This window comes from Xenopus laevis, chromosome 7L (assembly GCF_017654675.1).
Source record: "Xenopus laevis strain J_2021 chromosome 7L, Xenopus_laevis_v10.1, whole genome shotgun sequence".
Lineage (NCBI taxonomy): Eukaryota > Metazoa > Chordata > Amphibia > Anura > Pipidae > Xenopus > Xenopus laevis.
The window spans coordinates 121,437,344-121,450,697 of record NC_054383.1 but is presented as its reverse complement, the minus strand read 5'-3'; the positions used below and the strand labels follow the sequence as shown (position 1 = coordinate 121,450,697).

The window sequence follows — 13,354 nt, the reverse complement described above, 5'->3', positions numbered from 1 at the left end:
GATGGGACTCCTTGGCACACATAGAGGCCCATTTATTAAAGGTCAAATGTTAGTGGTACTAGAGCTTTTTGAAGTCACGATTAAACTCACTTTCTAGGAAAACACAAATGCCATGAAGGTCGTTAAAAGATCAGAATATAAAAAGTACAAATGGAAAAAAATTGCTTAATCATCCAAATAATAAGAGCAAAGTGCTCAAATGACCCTTTAGTCAAATGCATTCAGTTTCAAAGTTAATAATTCTTTTAATATGTACTATAAAATGATTTGCTGTTGGACAACCTGACTCAGATCTCTAACTTCATCCTACTGTAGCTCTTTGATGAATCAAACTACTTCAAACTGAACCTAACCAAAAAATAGTAATGGGAGGAACTTATTTTTCTTTTCCATTTTACAATTCTTCATAATGGAATGCCCGTTAACCCTGTTAATTTGAAATCCTATTGGCGGTAAACTTTGGCTCTTCTTTGTCATTTCCTAGTCATATTAATACCACTTGCAAAACCCACAGCTTTTTTCCTTTACAATATTTCCAATATCCATCTCTTCCTTGTTGCCCTTATCCTATGTCAGGGCCCGAAGGCACAATTTGGAGTGCGGACCAAGGAGGAAGCAAATAGGCAAACACAGTTCGCGGTACAATGGATTAGGCAGAAGAATCGTCAGTTCAGGCAAAGGTCGGTCCAGGCAGCAAGGTTTCATGGTCGAGGTTTCAGGCAAAGGTCAGTCCAGGCAGCGAAGAATCAAGGTCGAGGTTTCAGGCAAAGGTCGAGAATCAAGAATCAATAATTAGAAAACACCCAGGAACTCTAGATAGAAGAACCTATACCTGGGCACTGAGAGAACCTTCTGACGACCTTAAATAGGTGGATTTTTGCGCCAAAACGCGCTAGATGCCGTCACAGGACGTGCGCCAGAATATGCGCCAGCGTCTGCACGTTTTGGAAGCCAGCATCTAAACGATGCGCCAGCGTTAATACGCTGGCGTCTGACGGCCGTATGGCCTCTTCTGGGCGCCGCCATCTTGGACGCGCCGAGGACGCCTTAGATCCTACTACTAACTGGCCTCCCACCTCCTCCCCACTCTAGTCAACTGGAGCAGTGTAACAGTAGTCTTACCTACAAATACTGCTCTGCCAAATAATCAGTTGAGTGACCTATGATGATTTAATTCTTATTATTATGATCCAACCCAGTGGCTGAAACCAGGTTTTGAAGAGCTGGAATTTTCTCATCTCACCCACATAAGCAGCACATAGTAAAATGGCATGTCAAATCAAGTGGACGCATTTCTCTATTTGCTTTTGTATATGTACTGTAGTTTTATAGGGCCCATACAGAAGATCTGAATCATCTATGGACAAAATTCTTTCTTTTAATTTAGGCACATTACCTTATGATTCAAACTATAGCTACCTCCCTTAGTTATTAAGAACCAATGTCATTAAAAAAATAATCAGTGGTATTGTGTGTTTAATGTTCCCAGTATCCATCTCCTGTTATGCATTATTCTTTCCTGTTCCTAGTTATCCAGGCCAAGTGAATAAAATACAAAGGTAGATCAAAATTACGAATATGTGCCAACACCACAAAATGACTGATTGAATGTGTCTTTTTTCTAAATACATATCATTGTTGGTCTTTTTCCCCACAGATGGCCATAAAAATTACTGATTACTCTTTGTCAGTTACAGCCAGTGACCATCACATGTGTTCTAGAGAGACACTAAAGAAGGGACACAAAAGGAGCTTCAATGTATTATATCTGAAGGATGCTAAGCTGATCAGTAGCTACATTATTTAATATAAAAAGCAGTGTGGATATTGAATAAAAAAAACCTAACATGGCTATTAAATGATAGTTGTCAGTGTATTACAAACACTAAGGGGCCTTTTTACTGAATTTCATTTTTTTCCCCATAAGATTTGTAAAGTGCAAAAACCAAGAAAACCGCTAATATAACTTTGGAACATAAAAGCTGTTGAGCTCCTATAGAAATCAATGGGAGCTGTGCTGATCCTCAATGGGAGCTGTGCTGATCCTATTGGTCAATTTTATAGCCATTCAGACTTTTAGGGGCACATGTACTATTGGTCGAATATCGAGGGTTAATTAACCCTCAATAGTCGACCGTTGAAGGAAAATCCTTCGACTTTGAATAGCGAAGTCGAAGGATTTACCGCAATTCGGTCGATCAAAGGAAAAATCGTTCAATTAAAACAAACGATTCGAAGGATTTTAATTCATCGATCAAATGATTTTCCTTCGATAAAAAAATACTTAGAAAGCTTACGGGGACCTTCCCCATAGGCTAACATTGGTGCTTGGTAGGTTTTAGGTGGCAAAGTAGGTGGTCAAATTTTTTTTAAAGAGACAGTACTTCGACTATTGAATGGTCGAATAGTCGAACGATTTTTAGTTCGAATCGTTCGATACAAAGTCATGGTCGAAGTAGCCAATTCGATGGTCGAAGTAGCCAAAAGAATACTTCGAAATTCGAAGTATTTTTTATTCTAATCCTTCACTCGAGCTAAGTAAATGTGCACCTTAGAGTTTTTTCACATTATTTTCTGCTAGTAATTGATCAAAAAAAAAATCTAATTTTTTAATTTGTGCTGTTTATATTCAGATATTTTAATGAATTACAAGGCATTTGTGATTTTAAAGAAATAGAGTTTAATCATAGTTTTAAAAAACTCTAAAACCACTTAAATAAACATGTTGATAAATGGGCTTTAATTTAACACATTAGTACACATTCAACAAATTCTATTTAAAAAGAATTTTGATCAAAAATATGAAGATTGTATTTTTTCTATAAACTGTAGGATTATAAAAACAGTTTTATGTAATTTTTTCCTTCTTTACCTATGTATTAAGCTCAAAATAAATATTTCATTGCATGTAATTTTAAACCAACATTGCCCACATTTTCTTACCCATATTTATATGTAACTTTTAATAAATTTTGACAAAAGTACCATTGAGCACTACTTGCCAGATCAGGCAAAATGAAAGAAGTCATTGATATTTCACTACATGCTTTTTGAGTTTGTAGTAAAGCTCTAACTACTGAATACTGAATTTCGATTAATACATCAACATCAACATACATCAACAATTATTTCAACAGTGTTATATTAAGAGCACATTGTTATAGTTCTATAAATAGACAAATTCAGCATCAACAGAAACTGTTGCAGGGACAAGTGAACTCTTTAGAATTGCCTGAATTTCTGCATTAATTACCTGTTAAAATAGGATCTGATCTTAAGATAAGACACACTGAGACCCATTTATCATCTTGGGTTTTTGAAACCATGAATAAACTAATTTTCACTAAAAAAACAAATGTCTTGTAATTTATTAAAATATCCAAATATAAAAAGTATGAATAACACTAAAGGATCGGAATACAAATAGAAAAACCACCCATTCTAAAAACTCTGAAAAACTCTTTTTACCCATTCTAAAACTCTGAATGGGTAAAAAAGGCAGATTGGATCAAACTATGGGACCTCGACTGCTTTTACTTGCTGAAGTTTTGTAACAACATTTTTTGTAGTTCTTACACTTTACAAATGTAATTTGTTTTTCGAGTCATAAAATAATAAAACATATTTAAAGAGAAAATTCATTCAAATGTTAGTTAATAGGCCCCATCAAGAGACACATACAATCTGCTTATACGAATCAAACCATTGTAAATATTTGAATATTGTAGCCAGAATAATTTCAGTTAGGGGCAGGTTTATTAAAGGTCGAATTGTAAATTTGAATTTGAAATTTTGAGTTGGACTTTTGGTGAAAACTCACAAATTCGAGTTGGGAACAATCCAAACTCAAATTTCACTTCGAGATTTATCATACCTGGACCCTGGGAACAACTCAAGTTTTGAATATTTACCACTTAAAATCTGCCAAGTCCCCACAGAAGTCAATGGCAGAGGTCCAGTGACTCATTTGGTGTTCTTGACATTCAATTTTTTTTTTTGATTCGAGTTTTACACTCGAAATCACACAAACTCGAAATTAATGTTCCAAAAGTTTTAGCATCATTTTGCTTTCTTTTAAAATTTTACATTCAAAAATTAAGGTTTTATAATTACTCTTGCCAAAATTAAATATGCATAGTATCTGATTTATTCCACATGGCATGATGGGGGATGGGGAAATTAATTGTATAACGTATTTCAAAGCAGATTCTGTATGTAATGAATAGTTGTTTTATTTGACTGTTATAATATATAAAATATTAGTCATGTGGTAATTCATCTTATTTAAATTGATAAGATGATACTGCATTTTTTCAAATACTGAAAAATTTAATAATTTTCATTCAAGGGAAAGATTGGTTTAAGATCCTGATCTTCAGATAAGGAATAAAGTATCTATTTTAATGAAATAAAATTACTGAGGTGTTATTAAATAAATGAAATTGGTACTGTCTATGATATACAGTATTACATTTTCATTTGCTGCGTTATTAAATTGTTTTGTAATTCAAATGTCAAAGAATTTTTTTTTTAATTTTGATAAAAATAAACTCAGCAGATTACAGAAGAGCTCTACCATTAATATCTTAGAATCATGTCCTTATTTGAGAACCAAACATGTGAATAACCTTTTGAGCATTTGAGCTTAGGCCTAAAGTAGCTAGTGGCTAATAATATGCCCCATCATGTATACTGTGTAAAATCATTACATGTTTGGTAAAAGATGCAGGACTATGGGAAACATAACTAATTTTGTGAAAACCTCTTGCAACTCTCAAGTACATGAGGCCTACTAATTTTGTAATGTTATGGCAAAAGGTTTCATTTTTTCATCATAACTTCTCTTATTAACAGTCATCACAATTAACTTACAAATAGTAGTGCTCATTTGTCAAAGAAAACAGGACTAAATGGCTGTTCTTATTTTGTAAAAAGCACATAAACTTAAATTGCACAAATTTGTTACTTTTGTCAGTTATTTGTTTCCCCAATGAAGCCTCCACTGAAAAGAATACAGGGTTATGGAAGATAGCTCATAGTACAAGTTGATCCATGGACTGGTCCGATTGCCATTTTGGAGTCAGGAAGGAATTTTTCCCCCTCTGAGGAAAATTGGAGAGGCTCCAAAAATCTGACTTTTTTTAAACCCAAAAATTAAATTTTTTGACCTAAAAAATAATCTTGAAATGCGAATTGTCATAGAAAACACAACTCAATCATTACTAAATCTGCCCCTCAATGTCATAACATGTCTCATACATTACAAGGCATGCTTGAATGTGATGTTTTCATTTGACAGAAAAATAATAATTTTTTAACTGGCGAAAACTATAAAATTTACAATCATTTTTCTGGGGGATGTGGTCGCTAAACAGTTTCCGGGTTTGTAAACGCTGTATTAAATTCACCCAAAAGAAATTTGTGCAAAGGAAATATTTTTGCTTATATTCCCACTAAAGTCACTTGGAGCCCCATTTCTAGAATCCAATATTTGGTCAGAATCGATTTGGTGCAGCGGAAATTCAGTTTTGCCGACTTTCAAACTTCTTCTGAATTATAAGATACCATCGCAGTGCCAGAAACACTGAGTATGGTATTAATGTTTGAGTTTGGTGCTATTTGCAACTTAATAACATCCAGAAATTCCAGTTATTTGTTGTTTGTAGTTGCACTGGGCCATTGTATTGTATTATATGCAGTGGCATAACTACAAGGAAGTAGGGGCCTGCCCTTGTGTGGGGTCTGCCACCTAAAGTCGCCACAGTACGATCATTCTTTTATTTAATAGAATAATTGTATGTTCCAGAAATTCCCCTAGAAGTTTATTAGAATCCTGTTTGTATGCAAATTATAGTCATTTTCCTACTTCCAGCTTTCCTATACTTTAGTTGCCATATTTTTTTACTCCCTTGTCTTACAATGAAACCACTTCTTTCTTTTTATAGTTCCCACCAGTACCATTTCACATGTCTGTAGTAATTATACAATCGGATACAATCATCACAGTGTCCCATGGGAAGAATGTGTTTACTTGTGAGTGCTCGAAGAGCCGTAACACTGTGTGCCTTTCCACCTCATTACTGGATGAACACCATTTCTCGACTAAAGTTGTTAAATTAATCTTTTATTTATTTTTCCCCTTCTGGCTCTCATTGCAAGAAGGCAGAAGCAACCATAGTACCAACTGTTTATGCTGTAAGATCTTCTGGCCAATCTGCAGGAGATTATTTGAGAAGTTGATATATATTTCCATGGGATCAGTAATAATTTGAAAAAACCCTCAACGAACTGAAGGGTTGTAATAATGCAAGGGACAATTGGTCCCTGAGTTACTGGCTATCCATTATCTATGCAATGAGTTTGTAAACTAATTATAATTTAGCAGGGAGCTAAACTGAGCAGTTTAATTCTACTTTCTTCACTAGCATATTTTTCTGTGTCTGACTTAGGGATGTAGCGAACTGTTCGCCGGCGAACTAGTTCGCGCGAACTTCGACTGTTCGCGTCCGCCGAATGTTCGCGAACGTCGCGCGACGTTCGCCAATAGGCGTTCGCGTCAAAAATCGTTCGACCATTCGACCATTCGATTCCTTCGACCGCTAAAATCGAAGGATTTTCGCTCGAATCGAACGATCGAAGCCATTGGATTGAATGAAATCATTCGATCGAATGGCTTCGATCGTTCGATTCGAACGAAAATCCTTCGATCGAACGATTAAAATCCTTCGATCGTTCGAATCGAACGATTTTCGGATGTTCGAAGTTCGCGAACTGTTCGCGAACTGTTCGCATTTTTTGCCGGTGTTCGCGAACGGCGTTCGCGAACACATAAACGGCAGTTCGCTACATCCCTAGTCTGACTATTGTAAACAACCATAAGGTTAAATGTTAGAAATATCGAATTTTCCACACAGTTATAAATCAGGGGGTTATTTACTAAACGCTGAATGCAAAAATCACGAAAAATGTATGATTTTTTTTATAAAATCAGACTTTTAAAAAAATCACAAATTTTTCGGGAATTTATTAAACCCCGAGGATGGGCAAAAGTCAGAATCTGAAAACCGGCATCTTTTTTTTCCCGCAAACAAAATTTTCAGGAAAGTGTATTAATAAAAGCCCAAAAAACCTGTGCAGATTTGGTCTGTTTTTTCAAAAAATATTGAGATAAATTCTGACTTTGATAAATAACCCCCTAAATGTATTGCACTTTCTTTACATTGGCTTTGGATTAATATCACAGAAATAAAATCACTGATATTATACTACAAGCTTCAGAGCATGATTACTCTATATACTATTCTTATTTTGATCCCTAAGGAAAGACATGATCACTTGGAGGCCTATTTTTCAAATGTTGGATTTTAGTGGTTTTTCAGAGGTTTTTGAAACCACAATTAAACTCACTGTCTTTCACTACAAATGTCGTGACATTTATTAAAAGATCCAAATAAAAAAGTAGGAATGGAAAATTATGTGCCAAAAAAATCAGAATACCTCTAAAACCTCTAACAATTCCTAGCGAAAAACCCCCAAAAAACCTCTAAAAGTTTAGAACGGTACAATAGGAACAGCGCACCTCCTATTGACTTCTATAGGACCTCAACAACTTTTACCTTTGTATTAGTTGTTTTGATGGTTTTTACACTTAGGGGCAGATTTATCAAGGGTCGAATCTCGAAGTAATGGGAGTTTTTTTGAACTCCCACAATTTCAAAATTCGAATAAAAAAAGACCAACTGAAATGTATTAAAAAAAATCGAAGGTTTTTTGCGGGTGAATAGGCTGTATTTGATCGTTCGAATCGGAGTAAGATCGAATTCGAATCGGAGTAAGATCGAATTCGAGTCAAAGTATTTAAAAAAAACTTGATTTTTCAAAGTCCACCAATTGATTCCATATGGGTTCTAGGAGGTCCCCCATAGGCTAAAACAGCAATTCGGCAGGTTTTAGATGGCAAAGTTTTAAAGAGACAGTACATGATAAATTTCGAATATTCTAATTTTCAATTATTGAGGGCCACATATTTCGATTATTGAGGGCCACATATTGGCTTTGAAATATTTGTTGCAGCTTCGCAAAAAAAATAACTCTCTGATGGTGGAATGAGGAATATCACTACAAATCCTACAAAGTAATAAAAATATAATGCAGTGTTGCCCTGCAGTGGTAAAGCGGTTGTGTTTGCTTCAGAAACACTACTATTGTTTATATAAATAAGCTGCTGTGTAGCAATGGGGGCAGCCATTCAAAGGAGAAAAGGCTCAGGTTACACAGCAGATAAGCTCTGTAGAACATAATGGTGTTATCTGTTATCCACTATTTAACCTGTGCCATATAGACTATTTTCAATTTCCACCATTGCTACACAGCAGCTTGTTTATATAAACTATAGTAGTGTTTCTGAAGCAAACACATCAGTTTTTACCAGTGCAGGGCAACACTATATGGCTTCGTTACTTTAAAAAACTTTCAATTTTGGTGTTACTGTTCCTTTAAAAGTTAGTGAAGAGGAGAAGGAGGGAAGGAGGGATAATAAAGAGAGAAAAAAAAAGCCGGTAAAATCACATGCATGAGTGAATGGAAAGGGGTCAGTCAAAAAAACAGAAGCGAACAAAGATAATATCCAGAAAAACACACACACAAGCAACCTGCATATAATCTCTACCATTAATTATAGTTTTCAATATTATAATACACAGGAAACAAGAACATCTTTTACATGATAAACTTATTAACTGCATAGTGATGTCATCAGTTGTAATCAGTGTTTAGCGATGTAATATGTCTCACATGACTCACTGAGACTTGTGTATTATACAAAAAATAAATGTACTGTCGTTAAATATGAGGATATTAGAAGTCATATTGGAGTTTCATGACATGTACACATTTATATGGTCATGGAGATCCTCAGTTTATCTTGTCTCGCTCATTCTTTCATCTATAATCTACAGGTACAGTATGGGACCTGTTATCCAAAATGCTCAGGACTAGTGATGGGCGAATTTGCGCCGTTTCGCTTCGCCGAAAAATTCGCGAATTTCGCGCGAAATTCGCGAAACGGCGAAAAATTCGCGAAACGGCGCCGGCGTCTCGTTTTTTTCGGCGAATTTTCGCGGGCGTTTCGCGAATTTATTCGCTGGGCGCGAATCACGCAAATTCGCCACGAATTCGCGCCTGGCGAATAAATTCGCCCATCACTACTCAGGACCTGGAGCTCTCTAGAAAAAGGGGTCTTTCCATAATTAGTATCTATATACCTTAAGTCTACTAAAAATCATTTAAATATTAAATAACTATGAAAGGCTTGTTTTGCCATCAATAAGGATTCAGTATATAATAGTTGGGACACACTAAGGGGCAGATTTACTTAGGGTTGAATTTCGAAGTCCAAAAAACTTCGAAATTGGACCATCGAATTAAAAAACTTCGAATTCGAATATCGAATTTGAAGTTTTTTCAACAAATTTGGCAATCCTGCGGTCGAATAAAAATCATTTGATCGATTGAAAGATTCCTATTCGACCAAAAAAAAAAAAAATTGTGCTGCGGAAGGTCCCCATAGGCTAACATTGCACTTCAGTAGCTTTAATTTGGCGAAGTATGAAGTCGAAGTTTTTTTTAAAGAGACATTACTTCTATTATCGAATGGTCAAATCGAAGTAGAATGGTCGAATATAGCCTATTCGATGGTCGAAGTACCCAAAGATTTACTTCAAAATTCAAACTTTTTGACATTTGAACCATTCACTCGAGCTTAGTAAATCTGCCCCTAAGGTTTTATCTTTTTATTATTTATTTATTTATTTATTTATTTATTTATTTATTTATTTTTATTATATTTTATTATTTTATTTTTATTATTATTTATTTATTATTTTATTACTGTTTTATTATTACAGAGAAAAAGGAAATCATGTTTAAAATTTTAAATTATTTTATTAAAACGGAGTCTATCTGAAATAACCTTCCCGTAATTAGGAGCTTTCTGGATAATGGGTTCCCAGATAATGGATCCCATACCTATACTTTATTAAAAGTATGGGAGAAATTGAATAAGAAATTGGATACTAGTGATGGGTGAATTTATTCGCCAGGCCCGAATTCGCGGCGAATTTGCGCGGTTCACCGCCGGTGAAAAAATTCAATGGCGAAAATTCCTGGCGTCAAGAAAATTTTGGAAAAAAACGAGATGCAGTTTCGCAGTTTCGCAAATTTTTTGACGAAGCGATACGGCGCAAATTCGTCCATCACTATTGGATACTATTACCTGTGCCTCTAGATAGTATTATAAATTCAAAGTTATCTAATCCAGGGAACAAGTGCTACAGCAGAGAATCCTCATCATTTGATCTGTGCCATTAAAAATCAGAATTGGTTCATTATCAATAGTCTAGCTTTAAATGACATTTTATTCATGTTTGCAGTTAGAGCACAGTATGTTTGGGGGGGTCACTGCTCAGTTTTGAGCCACACATTTCAATAGTAGGGTTAAATTAATACCTTAATACACCATACACCTGCTAACTATCAGAGGCTGGCTAATTTAATTTGATTAAAAGCATCTTATTCTTTGCATTACCTTTAACTGTTTTTAGTTCTCTCGTGATGTTAGCAATTCATGTTAACACTTGTAAGATTCATATAAATATTGCATTAGAATCACACTAAATCCCGTATCATGACTTTATATTTATGAATAAATCATTTGGTTTCTCTCTTTCTCCCTGTCTCCTGCTTTAGGTCATGGTGGCTCCAAGTTTACCATTGGCAAATCGATTTGGCTTCTTTGGGCACTGGTATTTAATAATTCGGTTCCAGTCGAAAATCCTAAAGGCACCACAAGCAAAATCATGGTTCTCATCTGGGCTTTCTTTGCAGTCATATTCTTGGCTAGCTACACTGCCAATCTCGCTGCCTTTATGATCCAAGAAGAATATGTAGATACAGTGTCTGGACTCAGTGATAAAAAAGTAAGGGATTAAAAAAGCATTGTTGATCTCAGTTTTAACAAATCTTGAATAATTCAGTGTCTTAGGAAGAGGAAACATTCTCTGATTCTATATCACACAACATCTTGATTTGGAATAGCAATAAAACACAACATGGGGATTCTAGCTGTCTAGGTCTCAAAACAACAGGACCCAGCTGCATAAATGGGCTGTATAATTTTGGCATATTTGCATTGTTTGCTTGTACATTTGCATGGTAAAGAACAGATTGAAAGGGAATCTGTCATGATTATTATGGTATAGATTGTATTACTAAATTATACTATGTGTATTATAAGTAATGCATATTTTTTTAGTTGTAATATTGATGTGTAGGCGGCCATCTCCGGTCATTTCGACTGATCCTGTTTTTTCGGAAAGACCCAGCACTTCACAACTGCTTTCAGATAAGCTATTGTTTCTCCTACTCAATGTAACTGAAGGAGTCACAACTTGTGACTTGGAGTTTTACTATTGTGGGTTCTTATATATATAGACCACTAGGTGGGGCATGGGAGCATTTTAAGCAATGCAGGTGTCAGGATGCTTTTATCTGGTTACCTTCCCATTATTCTGATGATGGGCTGCTTGGGGGGGGGGTGAGGGAGGGAAGTGATGTCACTTGCATCAAACTTGCAGTGCAGCAGCAAAGGGTGACTGAAGTTTATAGGAGCACAAGTCACATGACTAAGGGCACCTGGGAAACTAACAGCATGTCTAGGCCCCTTGTCAGATTTAAATTATATTATATATAATGTAAAAAATCTGTTTCCTGAAATGGATTTCAATCAAATTTGCTGTTTGAGGAGTGCTATGAACTGATTCATTTTGTTAAAAACATGTTTTCCCTTTTACCAACCAACATCTCTAAAGCTGTCATTTTTGGGTTTATTTAATATTTAAACAGATTAATGTTTTAGCAGACTTAAGGTATTGTGGTCCGATTACTTAAAGACCCCTAAATATGCAGGGAAAAATTACGCAAAGGTTAGATCTGTCCAAAGTTGTTTTTCTCGAAGAGGAAATATGGAGCATAGGAAACAACGTCTTCTAATCTTGTTAATTCTTTCTTTTTTTCCTTGTTGCAGAGCTAGATTTTTTTGTGTGCAACTTTGTAGATCTGTTTACAGTTCTTTCACAAAGAGTGATATATTTGTTTCTTTAACATAATCCCCATGTCCTCCCCTAATCTCTTGTATCATTCTTAAGCAGTCAACTCAGAAGATGAATTTATCAGACAGTTTGGAGGAGATATATTAAAATTTGGAACGGGGAACACTGAATAATTCACAGCATAATTAATTAGGACTTTTCCAACTGTCCTGAAAGTGTTTAAACAAATTGACACATTTATCAAAACAGATCAATTTGTCGATTGATTTGAATGACTTTTGACTGAGCAATGGAACATTCTGTACGATGGGAGGGGTAAGAGCTCAGCATTACTGCTCAGTCAAACATACCATGCATTGGTAAATATCCCACTGTGTTCAGTTTGCATTCATTAGGCATAAAATTGGTACATGTGTGCGCTCAAAATGAACTTTGATGGGCTGGAACCAGGTTTACCTTATCATTGTTCCAGCTACCGTGTTCAGTCATTGAGTGACCAGCCTACCATGAACCCACTCAGTATCTATATATTAAAGAAGTAAAATATTATCTTTTGGTAAAATATGTTACAGTGCTTCCTGGATGGTTGGAAGCCATCGTTTGCCACCATAAAAAGCCAGCTGAAGGCACTATTAGATCCGCTAGTTTGGTGAGGTCGCCAAACAAGTAGATCTTAACCCAATATGCCCACTAACGGCTGGGCGATATCAGGTGAATCCGAACGTTCGGGCCTGTGGCTGAATGATCGGATTACAATGCTGAAAATGGGTGCCAACAGGTCACAGGACTGCATCGACTAGTCAATGCGGTCCTGGATCGCAGAAAAAAAATCAAACTTGACCGATTGATATCTGGCCAATTTTTGGCCTGATATTGATCGGGAGGACCCATCTGGACCAACATGGGCAGATAAGCGACCAAATCAGTCTAAAGGACCCATACCAATAATCTGCCCGTGTATGGCCACCTTAAGGAAGCATACGGAGGCATAACAATCTATTGGTTGCAATGAATTACCAGACATGCCGCAAATACAAGCATGGGGGCTCTTATCCAGAATGTTTGGGATCTGGGGTTTTCCAGATAAGGGATTTTTCGTCAGTAGACATTGAGGCGCATTTACTTAGGGTCGAATATCAAGGGTTAATTAACCCTCGATATTCAACTGTCAAAGTTAAATCCTTCGACTTAGAATATCAAAGTCGAAGGATTTAGCGCTATTTGTTCGATCGAATGATCGAAGGAAT

General features: G+C 35.8%; 1 protein-coding gene across 1 annotated transcript in view; it reads left to right on the top strand.

Moving 5' to 3' along the window:
• The window catches only part of grin2d.L (glutamate receptor, ionotropic, N-methyl D-aspartate 2D L homeolog), a 136,707-nt gene that overhangs the window by 82,916 nt on the left and 40,437 nt on the right, over positions 1 to 13,354 (top strand). The window contains exon 8 of the mRNA XM_041569081.1: positions 10,747 to 10,976. Within this exon, the coding sequence (XP_041425015.1) occupies positions 10,747 to 10,976 (230 nt within the window). The remainder of the gene's footprint in view (positions 1 to 10,746; positions 10,977 to 13,354) is intronic.